The following is a 15,976-nucleotide window of genomic DNA, read 5'->3' as shown; positions in this document are numbered from 1 at the left end:
ACATCTGGCAGTTCCCCTACATAAGATCAAGAAGCTGCAGCTGTAGTACAGAAGTCTGGATGCAGTTTAGATTGTGGCCATAATTTACCTGTTCAGGATCTCGTAAGTAAAACATACTCACTTGTATTTTCAGAGCCGTGACGTGGTGGTTACCACACCAATACAGAAGCACAATTTCATAGGCTTGCTAGGCTTCTCCATAATTTGAGATTAGGAATAAATCAAAGATCAAAACCTGTTCTCAAATGTACTTGGAAGTGACTGGCATATTTAGACAGCATTACGCAGGGCAGCTCTGTTAGCCCTTCTGCACTTTGGTAGGGGCTGTACTTGTTTGTGGTCTGATCTACAGAGCCGCTGGACTGCAGCTCCTGATCTGTTAAACTTCATCACGCGTAACTGAGTTACAGTACGAGGTCTGGTTTGCCTTAGCATGTGCAGTTGCTTTAGTCCTCACGACATTTTGGCTACTCTGGGTAGGCCTGTTAATAATGTTACAGGAAGATACATTTAATGACGAGTAGGGTCTGAAGGACACCTGGAAAGCTGCTAAGGCAACTCACTTTCATTTCCCTGCTGGGAGAAGTGTTTGTTTGGAAGCATTTATGGTAAACTTTAATATTTTTTTCTTGTCAGTTCAGTTTTTTTTTTATCTGTCCTTGTAACTGAGTTCACTAAGATTTATTTTCAGTGGTAAAAACTGAATTGTGCTTGGTTCAGTCCAGAAATGGACTGGAAAGGCTATAGCACTGTGGTGATTTCTGTTGTTCAGTCCTGTGTATTCCTGTGGTTGGAACAGGAGAGTGAAAAGTGTTTTTCTTTTGTGATGATGGAAATAAACCAAAATAGCTTTTTGGGGAATGTGATCTCATGCTAAAGTTAGGTGTGAGCTAGCTGATCTACCATCTTCCCTGTAGTTCTTTTAAGGGGTGCAAACAGTAGTTTCAGGTTCTAAAGAGCCTTATTCTTGTCCAGCTGATGCAAAACTCTTAATTTAACTGAATTAATCTTGTAGTTGGTCAAGCTGACTCAGATATGTCTGAGCTTGTTGGGCTAGTGTTGCAGTGGAAAAGCAGTATTTAGCAGTACGTTCATCCGGTGTTTGTCAAAGTGAAGCAGTTGGATATTTATCAGCAGAGCTGCATGAGGAGAGGAATGGAGCAACTTCTCGGAGAAGGCAGTGCATCTAATGGCTGCTTCTTCTGTAGCTACTGACCAGGTAGAGTGATAGCCCTCTGTGGCCTTGGGCCCCTTCCAAATTGCTGTCATTTAGGAAGGGTATTGATCAAGAACAGTACTATCCTGAGGAAGCTTTGCTGATCTGTGATTATTTCAGGAAGTTACCTGGTGCTACCAATGTCTTAAATCCAAGCCACAAACCACTTTCTCACTGCCACAGTCTTACTGCAGATGTTTCTTTGACACAGTAAAAGCCTTTATAGTATAGGGCTGGTGGTTAGGTTTGTACCTCCTTTTTAGAGGCAAGGAAATTTAAGACTATCCTAAAGGATTATGTTGAGACAATTGAGCTATTTATGGGGGCTGTTGGGTTTTTTTGCCTTTAAAGATTTACGAAAGTAAAAGACTACCAAGAAGAGTAGAGGCAGAATTAACCAGTGCTAGGCTTTTCTATGGTGCATAATGCTTTGGAAAGCATAATATACAGCCATCTGTTCAGTTGCAAACAATTTTAATCTTTTTCTATATATACTATATAAAATAATACACTGCTGTGGAAATTGAAATGGAGGAGAGATGGTCTGGGCAAGCATAGTTTATTTTGTGTGTTTGGAATACTGTTGTGCCAGTTGCCTTCTCCTGTATTATTAGTCTGCAGGTTGTGCTGTCTGTGCCAAGTTAGCAGGAAAATTTATCAATAGGAGCTTTTCTAAACATACCTTTGGTTTGAGGTTTTAACGTTTCTGCAGACTTGAAATCACCAATTTCAGATCATTGCAAATAGTTCTTGGTTAAGGAGACGGATAGAAGCTAGCCTCACAGACTTCTGTTTCTCATGGAAGTTAGAAGGCTTAAAATTAAACGTAGATCAGGCCACAGGAGAGCATAATGTGAGCTTCTCACCTCCAGCAGATTAAATCAGAATTCTGGTATTCTGGGTGTAAAGCAGAGTTTTCTGCCATGAAAATCTGAGTATCTGATAGCTTAGTGACTTAGAAACTCTTGAGCAGCAGAGAAAAAAACTTCTGTAGTCATTGACATATCCTGAACAAAAGCACTTCTACTGTTTTTCTGAGCCTTATCTCTCATTCTGTTTAGTTGTATTCAGAGAAGTCTCTCTGAAATTTTGTTTGTGATATTAAGGGGCACTCATCTTGTATCATTATCGTTATTGTCAAAGACAGAAGCGATACCTCAAAACATGGGAGAGTTTAGTAAGTCGGAAGCCTTGGTCTTAAATAAATCTTGTTTTGCACTCTAATTTATTTGATTTGCACTGATTGACTCGAATTGGCTTCAGTAGGGACTAAACCTCCTTAGGAGCCTTTAGAAAGGATTATTGGAAACCTCAGTGCCTTTGAAGAACTGTCTGTCCTTTGTTTATAGTATTAGGTCTGGTCTCACTTGCTTTGTATTCAGATTGAAAACAAGTTGCTGCTACTGCTCCCAGTTGGTTTCCCTGTTTTTAAATGGAGGCAACAAGCAGAGCCAGAAGTGCGGGCTGTACTGAGATGATGTTTGCTGTGTTTGTGAATAGGATTCCCTTTCAGGAAGTGAAGTTTATAAATACGATAACAGTTAGAAAGTAAGCGATTTCCACTCTTGCACTATAATTAGTAACATTTAAGAGAACATTTATTAAATGAATGTTTACAGTTGGAGGCTTATGTTTTCTATTTTAGTGTTCTGTTTAGTTGAAAACATTTTAAATTTCACTTCAGAAATTAAGGCTTTGTTGCCTTAATCCTGTTTAGACTGTTCAGTGATAGGATATTTTTGTTTGCTGTTTTCCCTGCCAGGCTTTTATCCAAATTAGAATTTGGTCAGTATATCCTCTGTCGAAGGTCTTTGGCACTCTGAACATTTCTTCTGCTACAGTTGTGGGTAATAAAATTTACAAGTAACTTCTAATTAGTTATTTGCGTGTGCCTTAGTTTATAGCAAAACTTCCATGTATCTTTGTCCAAATCAAATCAGTTTTAGGTGACTGGTTCAGTGTAGACCAGGAAGCTCTGTAGAAGTGGTAATAAATTAGAGATTTTTCCCTAGGTAAAATACAGTTGAATAAAACCTGTTGAATTTGCAGCCATTAGTTTGACTATGGTGTTTGGAGAATTAGTGTTAATTGTACAAGGCTCAAACTGTAGGCACCTGGAAGTTTATAAACATTACCTTGTGCTCCCAGTGTGTGACAGTTGAGCTTCCAGAGCACAAATCACAAGTGCCCCTTAACTGGGACAAAGAATCCAAGGTAGAGATCTGAAATTGTGGGATGAATGGTTTTCCTTCAGCTGGGAACCACAGAGGTTAATGTTCATGGATGCCTGTGCCCTTGCCTAATCCCTCTTCCTAGTACATATTCATCCTCCGTTATTTTGTTACTGCCCACAGTTTTCCTGTCTCAGTAATGGAAATGGTAGTTTGTCTTGGAAGCCCGTGCTGTAGATAGATGCTATCCAGATACTAAACATTTGAGCAAAACTTGTGTTCAGTTTTATCCCGTTGTTTGTACCTGGTTGTAAGACAATGACTTTTTATAATATACTAGGGTATGAGAAGACCGAATTAAACAAATAAAAATCTCTTCATTACCACTGATATATTTCAAGTTGTTTACATACAAAGTTTATCCTCACCCTTTTCTGATACAAAATAGAGGCACAGCTTTGAATTGTGGTCTGGTGAGTCTAGGGCAGGAACAGGACACACATTCTAATCAGGCCGTGCTACACCCTTTCTTAATAAACTTTGCTTTCAGGGTGGAGAAGGCATATTTTATTGTGTAGATCTTTACTCTTTGGCTGAGCTATATTTTTCCGTGGACATGTACTACACTGACTTGTTCTTTTAATGATACTGCTTGAAATTGCATCAGAACAGTATTTGAATTACGAGTATTTCAGGTAAGACATTCTTTTAGAGTTTTATTGTCTGACTGAAAGGCAGGCTTGTATTCTCTTACATCAAGAAAAACAAAAGATGTACAGTAATAATAAATTTTCTCAGCTCTTCGGGGCAGAAGTAAATGACTATTTACTCAGTTCATTGAGTGTAGTTCATTTGAACTGACAGAGAATATAATTCTCTTTATATGCAATCTCTGGATTTTTCATGAAGTCTCAAAGGTGGCTTTTAAAAATGACTGTGTTTTTCTGTCACTGGTTTAAACATCTAGCTTTCAAATTCTGGTGCTTGTTACTGAGTTCGTTCAATGTGTTTTACCAGTTCATTTTTAAGAATTTGTTTTGACATAAGTCATCTTGATCTAGTTCTAAAGATATATAGCGTGGCTAAACAAAACTATGTATTAGAAGTAGTTATCCAGAAGAAAAAATATACTCAGCTACAGCCCTTTCTGCTTGAGGTGTGTCTGAATTTTCAGTTCGTAAGCGCCAGATCCCATTACAGTCAAATGAACTTCTGACCACTTGCAAGAAGGTAACGGAAGTTATATGTCAGAAAGGACCTTGACAAGTTAATTTAGTTTTAATATGTTTACATTCAAATATGAGAACTGAATTAATTCTGATTGTTTTAAGATTATAGCTCTTGGTTAAATTTCCCATACCAGTCCTAAACCCCGTTGCCCTGCCTACAATACTCATTTACATTCATTAATTCTTTTAAACAGCAGGAAAATGTTGATGCCAGTTGGTCTGATGGATTGCATTCTGCAGCATAAGCCACTGCTCTGGGTGAGGTGTCCTTTCTCTAAGGTTCATTCCTTTGCTGCAGAACAGTCAGTATCAGTAAAAGCTGGTCTGCTCAGTGTCATGAGGAACTGGGCACGTTTACCTAGTGAATGGGATTTTAAAAGCCAGTGTTCAAGGTGGTTGAACACATCACATCAGGCACCAATTCCCTTTCCAGCAGCAATTATCTAGATACACCAAGTCAGGCAGGTGACTTGTGCTCCCCTTGCAGCTGCACGTTGTCATTGCTTGGCAGCAGTAAAGACTCCAGTGCGAGCATTACAATTCAATTTGCTACCCAGAAAGAGAGATGTGCTTAACTCTCTTTAAAATTTTTTTTTGGCCACGGCAGTCTAAGTAGAAGTGAGCTTGCTGTCTTGTGCCAGGGAAGCTTCTCCCACTTGACAAGAGTAAATGCTAGTTGGGATTTACAACGGATTCCAGTTGAGGCGCTTACAAATAGTGTGAATATTGTATTTCAAGGAAACCAGTGTAGTTTATCCCGGTTAAATGGCAAGAGATTAACAGCTCAGGGCACTTTGTTAGTGTCAAGCTTGGAATAGGCACACTGTTTTGGTTTGAAAATAACAGTCTGGTTTTGAACAGCTTTCTCTGTAGATTTCAAGAGTTTTGTGGGATTTAAAGAGGAAAAAATTGTGAAAGAATGGGTTTCAGTCCAACATTTAATAATAGTTAAGCCAACTGAGATCAGAATAATACTTGGTTCAATTTCGCAGTTGGTTCAAGGGAGGCAGTGATGTATTGCTCAGAAGCTGTGCCTCATATTTCAAATGCTAGCTTGGGAATTTTTTACAGTATATGGTTATGCTAGAGTCAGTAGATCACAAATGGATAATGAGCCTTTCCTGGATATTCAGCAGTAGGTTTGGTGAGTGTTTTAAAATCCGGTGTTGTTTTGCCTTCATAAACACAAAGGGATTTAAGCTTTGTGTTTTAAAATCTGGTGAAGTTTTAGCCTTCCTAAACACACAGGGGTTTAAGCTTTATGATTTAATTGTCTACAGCACAATAAAAGGACATGACTTTGCTTTTAACTGGGTCTGTTGTTTGAAGGTTCACTTGACTCTGCAGATGCTCAGCATACTCATAATTCTGTTCATATGTGGTTACAGTACTTCAAGCTTTTCTTGAACTCCCTACCCTACAGTAGTGGGATTTACTGTAGCTTGCTAAATTAAGAGAAGGTTTCTTGATGCTTAAAAAAAATTAAATTGTAATCTACAATTCAGAAACATTAGAATGGAGATGGAGTTTTTTGTGGCAGAGATCTGTTCTGGTATTTTATCCTAGGTCTTTGCAAAGGCTAAGATAAATGGATGAAATAATTGTGATATATTCAGTTGAGGTGTAACTGCCCCAGATGCACTGACAAAAAAATAGCTGTATTAGTGAAACACTTTTTTCTTTATAGCAGATCTGAATTGAGAGACACGTTTCAATTGTAGACTCACACTTCAGTTATTGGTGCCTTCCCTCAGAGGGAGGAACGATGTGTTAGTCCCTCTGAGCACGATGAAGTTTGTTTTAAAACACCAAGTTCCTTGGAGGGTGCTGCAGCAGTAAATAGAACAATGTGGTTGACATTTAGCTGGCGATTTGGTATGCTGGATATTGAAAGCATGCCCATGTGAGTGCATCGAGGCAATAAAGATAGTGTTGCCATATTGAGTAAAACCACACGGCGGTAATTAAACAGTTTGCTGTAAAATGCTTTTGTTGTGAGTTCTCTCTTGTTGCATTATTGTGGATGAAGATAATATATCCTGTCCTAGCAGTTTGTTGCTACTAACTAGCAAAAGATTGCGGAGGAAAGCATATTGGGAGAGTATTATGGTTTCCTGTGAGAGTTCTCTACCTCTAGGTTTAATCAATTGTTCAAGTGTCCGTTTATCACTTTTTAAAAATTCCCCTGGGACAGGCCCCATGAATCCATTTTAGTTTGTTGGAAAAACAGGATTCAAAAGTTTAGGTTAGCCTTACATCTTTGCTTCTTTTGACAGTCTGCTTGTATAATTCTTTAGAAAGGTGAAATAGCAGGACTCAACTGTGTATGTTTGCTAGAACCACTAGCAAAGCATTTTTTATATCTTACTATACATAATTTGCTGAGGATCGCTTGGTTTTGTATGGTAAGGAGTGGTTTTCAGGCCCTCTGGGTGAATGTTTTCCATAGGTTCTAAGCAGTTCCACAATCAGATCTGGGAAAATTATATTGATTTAAGAGTCAAGAGTATGTGGTAGCCTAAGACGTTTATTGAAGTAGCAGATATACATTGCCCAAAACAATGTAGATGAAACCGATGCATGTGGATCCTCAGCATGAGGAAGAATTGGTTGTCAAGATGAATTAGTTATTACACAACATATGCTGGTTCTGTGGACCGCGAGCTGTATTTATTTTTGGCGAGCATAATGTAAAGATAAATATTTAATAATCAAGGTTTTCTCACATTGGATTGTCACATAGTAGATGATAACCTAGTAGATAGCATATGATTTTGTGTTGCATCTTTCGTGATGTACTAGGAAAAGCTATTTTTGGAAGCTGATAAGGAAAGATACTGCATTTCTTTGCAGCAGAGGAAGAAGAACAGTCATCTTAAACATGCTCAAGTGATGGCTTTACAGATTCTTCTATGCAGAGTTGAAGAATGCTTTTAAGGGTGATCTTTAGGTGGAGTTTCCCAGTCTCTTAAAGCAACTACTAAATAAATTATATAAAAAGGAATGTCAGTGTTTTACTCAGATTTCAAGTCATTCTATTAGATGACAGAAAAGGCCCAAGATTTTGATGCCTTCTTCCAGTAGTGTGGACTTGGCAGTGTTAGGTGCTGTATATTGTTTTTTCTGGTGTCACACTTGGCACTGATGACAGTGGCTCCCCATCACTGGAAAAACGTTTTTGTATTGCACTTCAGAGGCATTTTAAATCCCAGCATAGTTAAGAGACTAATTTAGATTCTCTGAGTTACTTTTGGAAAGCCTACAGGGACACCGAACTCTTCTGAAAATACTTAGCCAGGATTTTGTCTCAAATTTTTTCGTTTAGTAAACTGCTGACTCAGATTTAGAAAAATGAAAGAGGAAAAGACTGAAATCAGTATTATAAAACATTTAATGAAATAAGTTGTCATTTTCAGACGTTTTTACTTTATACTTTGTTTTCCTTTCAGTTAACAAGCATAAGCCATGGATTGAAACAACCTATCATGGTATAGTTACAGAAAATGACAACACGGTGCTCTTGGACCCTCCTTTAATAGCCCTGGACAAAGATGCGCCTCTGCGTTTTGCAGGTAAAGAGTTCATATACATTTCTTTTTTCAAGATGTGGAAATGCTTTCTTGATGACAAATACAGTGTGTTATTTAGTGTGTTTTCCTTAACAGTGGCATAATGTTTTGAAGCTTTTAGACCCTAGGAAGTGTTTGTACATGGACCGGAGTTCTGTTTCATATTTACAGCTGTAAATATACAGGTGTGTCCAAATATGCAAACCAGAGAGTACTCTATGTTGCAGATATTTTGTGCTTCTTTCCATTTTATGTGTCCAAGTTAATCTTTCCAATTAATTTCTTTTTCTTACAATTTTTTCTCCTCTTAGTCCTCTGGATTCCATATTCCACAGCGTTCAGTCTGGGAGTTCTGAAACAACTGTTTTCTTATTCTGAATAAAGTCTGTGGTTTTATTAGTGGCTTTGATTTGTGTCTTAATTGATCGAAAACGGTAATTAGTAGAATTAAGATTGCGATTTTTCTATGCAATTGAGAATTGCTGTGGAAATCTAGACTTACTGTGCTAACTTGCTTTGCAGTTTGGGGCATTAAAAAAAATGGACAGACTCTTCTACCTGAAGAAAAGACTCTTTCTCCTCTAACAGAGAATATAGAGAATGATATACAGGCTATTTGCAAAGCATAGGCTAAATCTTCAATTTCAATGTGTGACTGGCAGGTGACAGTTTTCTTACAAACTTGCAGTGTTTTTCTGGAAACCACTCCTTAAGAATACTGTATTCTTTTATTGCATGCAGTATTGTGGAAAGTACTGTTTTGGTTTGACAAAATATTAGAAAACTGTGTTTGAAGAACACCTTCAGGCATCTGCAGGTATTTAAATTGGTTGTAACGCAAGTGTAAATTAGGTATTTGGAGGTGTTTACTTGGTTAAGTAAAATTTTATAGTTAAGAATCGTAGTGAAATACCTAGAGGATGTGACATTAGCCATTTTTGGGAACATTGCTTAGCCTGGCTTCAGGGAGGAAGTGAGAGAAGAAGAAAATGATTAACAGCCATTTGAAATGTTCAGCATGCTAACTGCATTGTGTGCTACTTTATTACGGCAGCTCTGTCACAGTTTCTGCACGTAACTGTTTTGATGTGTTATTATAAGGCTATAATTATCTCCAAGGCTGCCTCATAAACTGAGGAAGTTCAGAGATAATTGTAAACCTCTGAAATTCAAACTTTTTCATCAATTGGATGGATACATATGGCAGAGACTCTTAAGTGATCTTAACTGGAAATAAAACTGCTCTCTGTGAGCAAAAAGCCTTCTCATTTCCAATTGAAGAAGTTTGTGTTGGGATACACAAAATCTGTTAAGTAGAAAGAGATATAGAAAGACTGACTTCTATACTTGGTGATTAGGAGAATATGGATCATCTCTTGTTGTTCTTAAGTGCTTGAAATGTAGGCACTGGTAGTTTGACAGCATTGAACGGATTTTGAAATTGGTGGTTCTGTACCTCTTGGTGGATAGTAAAGTTTTCTTGAGCGCTGGATGTCACGAAGCTTTACAAAAGTACTGGCAGAATGTCTTCAAATATATTGTCAAATTTGCAGAGGAAAATCTAATGTGAAAGCATCTCTTCAAATGAGACTGCTTTTCCGTTGTGCTGATCTAAATTGTATGAACTGGCTTTCATTTAATGAACATTTTTACCAGCTGGAAGTTGGTTTTGTTAAACATTTGTATAAATGTTACGTGTTTTGGCTTTCAGAAATGTCACAATTCTTAAGCAGCAGCAGAACAATGGATTTAAAGTAGTTACCTTAAATTCTGAGTATAGTGTGCTAACGTTGTAAAGAAATTTTCCTTGATATGACTCTGTTGGATTTGAGTTGCATAAATTTTGAATGACTGTGCTGTGGGAATCTACAAAAGTATTCATCTACGTTAAATGGAACAATACTTGAATCTGTCTTAGAGGAGACCACACGTGGGAGTGATGTTGAATCAGCGTTATCAGTTCTAGTTGGTGGTGCTGGAGTCATGTCCTAGGATGGAGAATAGCACTGTTATTGTCCAGCAGCATCTATGTGGGTGTTTAAGTGTGAGAAGCCCATTAGATCAGTGACATGTTTTCACAGCAAAACAAAGCATTTTCAGGATTAAATGGCTGTTTCAGCCCTAACTGGTATATTCCTACTTATAAATCAAATTTATTCATGCTTCAAAAGGTTGGATATTTTAATTAACTGTGCCCTCTAGCTGAGCTGTGAAACTTCTGAACTCTCTGCAGGTTTAAAATATTTTAACTAGAGCTTTTTGCTTTATTTCAATTTTGAACATGTTGGAACATCTTGAAACTAGTTCATTTAAACGCTTTGTAGTACATGAACTGTGGGGCAAGTAAAAGTAATATTTTATTGCTTTGCTCACTCTGTGCTGTGGGTAGGATTCCAAAATTCAGGTGTGCAAAAATAAGTAGGGTTATGTAGACATTTATTTCTAGCATAGTTTGTATGGTTTTACATCTGAAACAGTACACTTTTGAAAATAGAGTTTGAATATAGTCATGCCAGGTTGTCTTGTCATATTGCTGGATGTGTAGAGAGCCTATGGAATTGGGCTTTTGTACCATGATTGTTACAGATCTGCCTGAGAAGACAATGACCATTCTCGTTCCTCAGTGAACCTTTTCTACATTAGAAACTGAGCCATGTTGGAATTTGATCCTAAATGGTTTTGCTGAAAAAATGAAATAAAGGACAGCTACATTTTCTGTTGTATGTTAGAGTAATTAGTGTCTGTAATAAGTTTGATGTCTGAGGCTCTCAATATGGATTTCCTCTTTAATATGCAAAAAGGAATTGAATTTTTATTGCATTCAAAACAAATAGCATTGTTTCTGGATGCCTTCACATAGCTCAGTGTGTTCTGTTATGAGAGTATAATGCAGAGTCTTGCTAGCAAGACATTGGAAATGTTTCCTTGTTTTCTTGGTGTGTCTTTGATAGGGTTTTAATCCCTCACCCCATCCCTAGAGAAAACCACTTCTCAACCACAGTACTTTATTTTCCTTTTACTGAACTGGGAGGCAAGAAGTATTTTTGTGGGGGTTAGGAATTTTTTGACTTAGAGCATGAATATGCATAGAGCTTTGAAAATGATCTTGCAGAATTTCTGTTAGTGCTTTTAAAAACAAAACAAAACAACCTCCCCAAAATCCACCGAGCCTTTCTGGCATCCTCTCCCCGGAGGTGTGTGGGGTGCCCGTTCCGGCGGGCGAGTGCTGATGCCGTGTTTCCACGCTGCGCCGCCAGCCTGTGTTTATTCAGGGCAGGGAGCTGTGCTGACGTCCAGTCTGCAGCAGGCCCCTGTGTAATGCTCAGCAGGGTGATGCTTATAAAGAAATTATATGTAGAGGAAATGAGTGACACTGTGTAATCAAACAGATAAAGATTTTGATCCTGTCACATACAGTGAGCAATTCAGTGCGCGTACAACAAATACGTTGCACAGTCGGTTGGCAAACCTAAGAGGAAATTTTGTTGCAGTAGTATTTCAGCCATTTTTACATCGTATTTAAGGCGTCCATGAAGTGACATTTTGTTTTGTACCTATCATGCATACGAATACAGACTGCAATGGAGTTATCACTAATTCTGAAATTTAAAAATTGGTTTCCTTTTTTACATGTTTGCATGGTACCAAGAAGTAGTTGCTTAGGAGACATTCCAAATGTATTGAAATGGGAGGCTTTCCTGAGGGATTTCCATAATCCTCATGTTAGACTGCTGCTTGGTTAGTGCTGGGAGAATGTACTTCCTCTCGTTCTGTGGGATGGAAATGTAGAGGGATAGCTGACTCCGAAGTTTGAGGAGTATGTAGTCAAATACTGTATAACCAGTTTAAATATCTTTTATATTTTAAATAGGTTTTGTAACTGTGTATTTTTTTACGTCATTTTAACAGTACAGAAAGAGATAAAATAGTAAAAATCAACAAAACTGTAATATTCTACAAAATCCTTACTGCCATTTTGCAGCCGAATTGGTACTGGTGCCAGAGTTAAAGGTCACTTCAGATGATAAAGAACTGACCAGTTTATAAGCAGCCTTCTCTTCTTCCAAATAGATAACTGCTACATTGATAGATTTCTCCATCAACACATTTTCTGCTTTAATGTTCTCTTACATATATTTTTTTCCCTGTAATCTTAATGTTTGAGACGCCACACTTGACTCAAGGTTAGAGATACTGGAAAGGGGGGAGGGAGGAGGGCCTACAGGAGTAAAATGTGGACTATTTAAAAGCTTGCAGTTGGAATGTCACTTCTGGCTAATCTGTGGTGTCAGCCATGAATATAAGCAGTGTAAAATTTTCTTGAATGATCCTATTGCCAAAACAGATTAAAATCTGGGATTATATTTATATCCTTTGTAAGGATAGACTGAAATAAATTATGTGGGTGCTGTAAGAGGCAGCATACTTGGTGCATTAAAATAAAGAGCTGATTATAAATCTAGGGATTACCTGAAGTGAGTTTCAGGGAGAACTTTGTCAGAGCTATTTCAGAAACACTCTCCTTTTAAAAAGAAGGACTGCAAATCACGATACATTATAAGGTGTTTTTCCGTAATATCGAGGCAGAAATATAATTAAACTGTAAATTTGCCTTTTTAAGAAAAAGTATTTTTCTGTAAGTATAGTGCCTAGTCTCTTTTTTAAGGCCACTGCAGAATGGAAAGGAGTCATTGAATACCATTCTAAAACTCGGTTGTATCTGAGATTTCCTTATGAGCGTGGAAGGCCCAGGACACTGGAAGCCTGTGCATTTCTGGAGTGGCCGGGGGAGGCAAGGCAGGCTGCTCTAGGGCATCCTTTTCAAGTACCTGAATCTCTGTCCAGCATTACAGGGTTTCACAGTGGAATAAAAAGATAGAAGCTGTTGGTTGCTTGTTTAAAAATAAAAAACCAAAACCCAATATGCTGCTAAGAAAATAAATAGCCTTCCTCCCATTTCTTAAATTGTGATCCCAAAAAACATAGAAGTTTAAATGTAATGTGTATATTTTTTAAATCATGAATTATGGCAATACTGTCAAGTTGAGTTTGATGCAGAATTTAAATTTTGCAAGTGCTGGGTGTTATACAGCCTCGACTGGTAAAAATTTATGTGGGAACAAAAAAATCCCATGGCTATTATAAAGACAAATATTTGGAAATCAAAAGGGAAATGCAAGTTTTTAAATGTAGAAATGTGGTTTCAGTATAATAGGTCAAAACTTGTTTAAATTACTTAACGCGTCTTCTTTAAACAGAACAGTACAAATAAATTCTGATGAAAATTCTACTTTATGGGTAGTTCTTCATCAACATGAAATTTTGAAAATATATTTTGTTTAGCAGATGGTACTATAAAAAAAACAACCAAACAACAACCAAAAAAACCCCAAAACCAACCAACCAACCAACCACGAAAAAGCCAAAAAGAAAAAACCCTTTTGATAAACTTCAAAATTCTGCAAACGAAAACCTGGAGTTAAATCATATTTAACATAACTAAAACTCTAAAATTGTAACAGTTACAGCAAATCACCACTGGAATTTTAAGAGACAGTTTTCCCAAAGCTTTTCTGTGTAATGTGTGCATCTATTGCCTTTTCCTTATTTGCTCCCTGTCGACTTTTCCTGTTACTGACTTGGGTTTATCTTTTCTCCCTTTAGAGAGTTTTGAGGTGACAGTCACCAAAGAAGGTGATAAAGGGTTCTTTCTATCCCTTTTATGACTATTAACCTACTAACTTTGGTTATGAAATGGGGAATCAGCACTTAAACAGAAGATCCTGTCATGCTCTTTTGTCCCATTTATTCTCCCAGTTTTTTTCTCTTTTAAAATATATTGATAAGAACTGTTATGTAACCAAACCCTTGGTTAGAAATATCTGTAAATCAGACATCCATTTGAACCGTTTGGGATTATTGTATGTTGGATGGGCACCGAAGAAGTTTTGGGGGAAATTAGCATTTTCTGATGCTGTCACTGATGGCTCACTTCTTTGGGACATCTTCCGTTTTTTCATATATACTTTGTAAAGTAATCCTGAACTGCTGAAGCATTGTAACACCTTCCCTGCAGTACGCTTCCTTCAGTACATACTTCAGTAGTTTAAAATCCGAATTAAATACCTTTTTGTTAATACCTCTAGCCATGTTTACAGTAGGAGTGCGTTCTTGGTACTATGACACCACTGCCACTACAATGGAAAAATAGCGTTTTATGCTGGTGTAAGAAATTCACCTTCAAAACATAACAAGTTATACAGATAAAAACACGGAGTAGCCGATCAAACTGTTTATTGGGCGCACCCGGCGTAATGTGCTGACAGATTGACCTAGCTGTGCCAGCAAAAGGTCTTACAATGTAACTGTAGGCTGAGATGTGTTTTAACATGATTTACTAGGGACTTCTCTTGCAAGTTCGTTAGGATGAAGAGTTTGTATAGAAAGGAAAGCCTACTAAATCAATCCCTGTGAGAGCTTCCTTGACTGACATCTTTGGTCTGTGTTAGAAGATAGCTGTTGAAATGGATGCCTGAGAAGTTGGTATTTCTACCTTTCTCATTCAGTAGTTTATTTTGATTCCCTAATTTTAGCCAGGTACATTGCACAGGAAGACTTTCTTCTTTGATCTGTTGACAGAATTTCTGTAAATATGGTGCTGAACCTGTACTTGAAGCTTTTTCGTCCCTTGACTTGTAACTGCATTTTAACCTTTTGCTCTGGTCAAAACAAACAAGCTGCCCAGCTATTCCCACTAGCTTGGCATAGAAGATATTACCAGTGGCCTTGGCTGTATGCTCACATAAGATCTACTCTTACCCTAGAGCTATCTCAAGTACTCCTGTGAAATGCCTGTCTACATTTCTCTTTTTCTCTTTTGTATTCCTGCATGAATGGATGCAAAGTAAACAAGTTGCTTGGAAGGCAGACTTACGCTTCTTTTTACTAAAGTTCCCAGAAATCACCCATTTTAAAGCACAGTGCTCTTGCTTTGTCCACAGACCCTCACAAACCCTTGGCTGCAAAATATTTGGTCATTTATTTTAAAACTGTGTAATAATCTTGACCAGTACTAACCTCTCTTACTTTGAATCTGTAGGTGAGATTTGTGGATTTAAAATTCACGGGCAAAATGTTCCCTTTGAAGCAGTGGTAGTGGATAAATCCACTGGTGAGGGAATAATACGCTCTAAAGAAAAGCTTGACTGTGAACTGCAGAAGGACTACACGTTCACCGTACAGGCCTATGACTGCGGAAAGGGACCAGATGGAGCCAATGCAAAAAAATCCCACAAGTAAGTAAATCTGCGGTGGGCTGAGGGGAGGTTTGGTTTCAAGCCATCTCCTGCTCGTGGCGATTTGTGCTCTGTATATTTAGAGTAAACATAAACCAAGTGTTAATGCTGGAATACTTTCATAGAATGGTAATAGAAATAGCAGCAAAATGAAAATGAACTGTTTTAATATCTCTCTAGCTGTATTCTAGATGATACTGCTTTATCCCTTGATGCCTCTGAATTTGTATTAGAAATAGTGTGGGGATAGAAACAGAAAAACTGATACATTGAAAATCTGGCTTGAATTGATACAAAGAGCTTGCATGGGATATGAAGCCTGGACATGGTTTCAGAATTCAGTTTCTAAAACTGAAAAACTGGTTCCAGAAGTCAATCTGTATTAAACTTGACAAAATGGAAAAAGAACACATGTTGCTGTCATTTCCGTACAAGCTCACCAAAAAAAAAATCAAGATCAATAGCATAGCGTTCATCTCTGCCTAGATTAAAGAGT

The 15,976-nt window shown here is 37.7% G+C and overlaps 1 protein-coding gene across 1 annotated transcript in view; it reads left to right on the top strand.

The window, feature by feature from the left end:
• Positions 1–8,065: 8,065 nt before the first annotated feature.
• The window catches only part of CLSTN1 (calsyntenin 1), a gene marked incomplete at its 5' end in the record, with an annotated part of 28,446 nt that continues 20,535 nt past the window's right edge, over positions 8,066–15,976 (top strand). Inside the window, 3 exons of the mRNA XM_010178637.1 lie at positions 8,066–8,188; positions 13,850–13,879; positions 15,285–15,480. Of these exons, the coding sequence (XP_010176939.1) occupies positions 8,066–8,188; positions 13,850–13,879; positions 15,285–15,480 (349 nt within the window). The remainder of the gene's footprint in view (positions 8,189–13,849; positions 13,880–15,284; positions 15,481–15,976) is intronic.

This window comes from Mesitornis unicolor, unplaced genomic scaffold (assembly GCF_000695765.1).
Source record: "Mesitornis unicolor isolate BGI_N332 unplaced genomic scaffold, ASM69576v1 scaffold12832, whole genome shotgun sequence".
In the NCBI taxonomy this organism is placed as follows: Eukaryota; Metazoa; Chordata; class Aves; order Mesitornithiformes; family Mesitornithidae; genus Mesitornis; species Mesitornis unicolor.
This window is presented reverse-complemented; position numbering and strand designations above follow the sequence as displayed.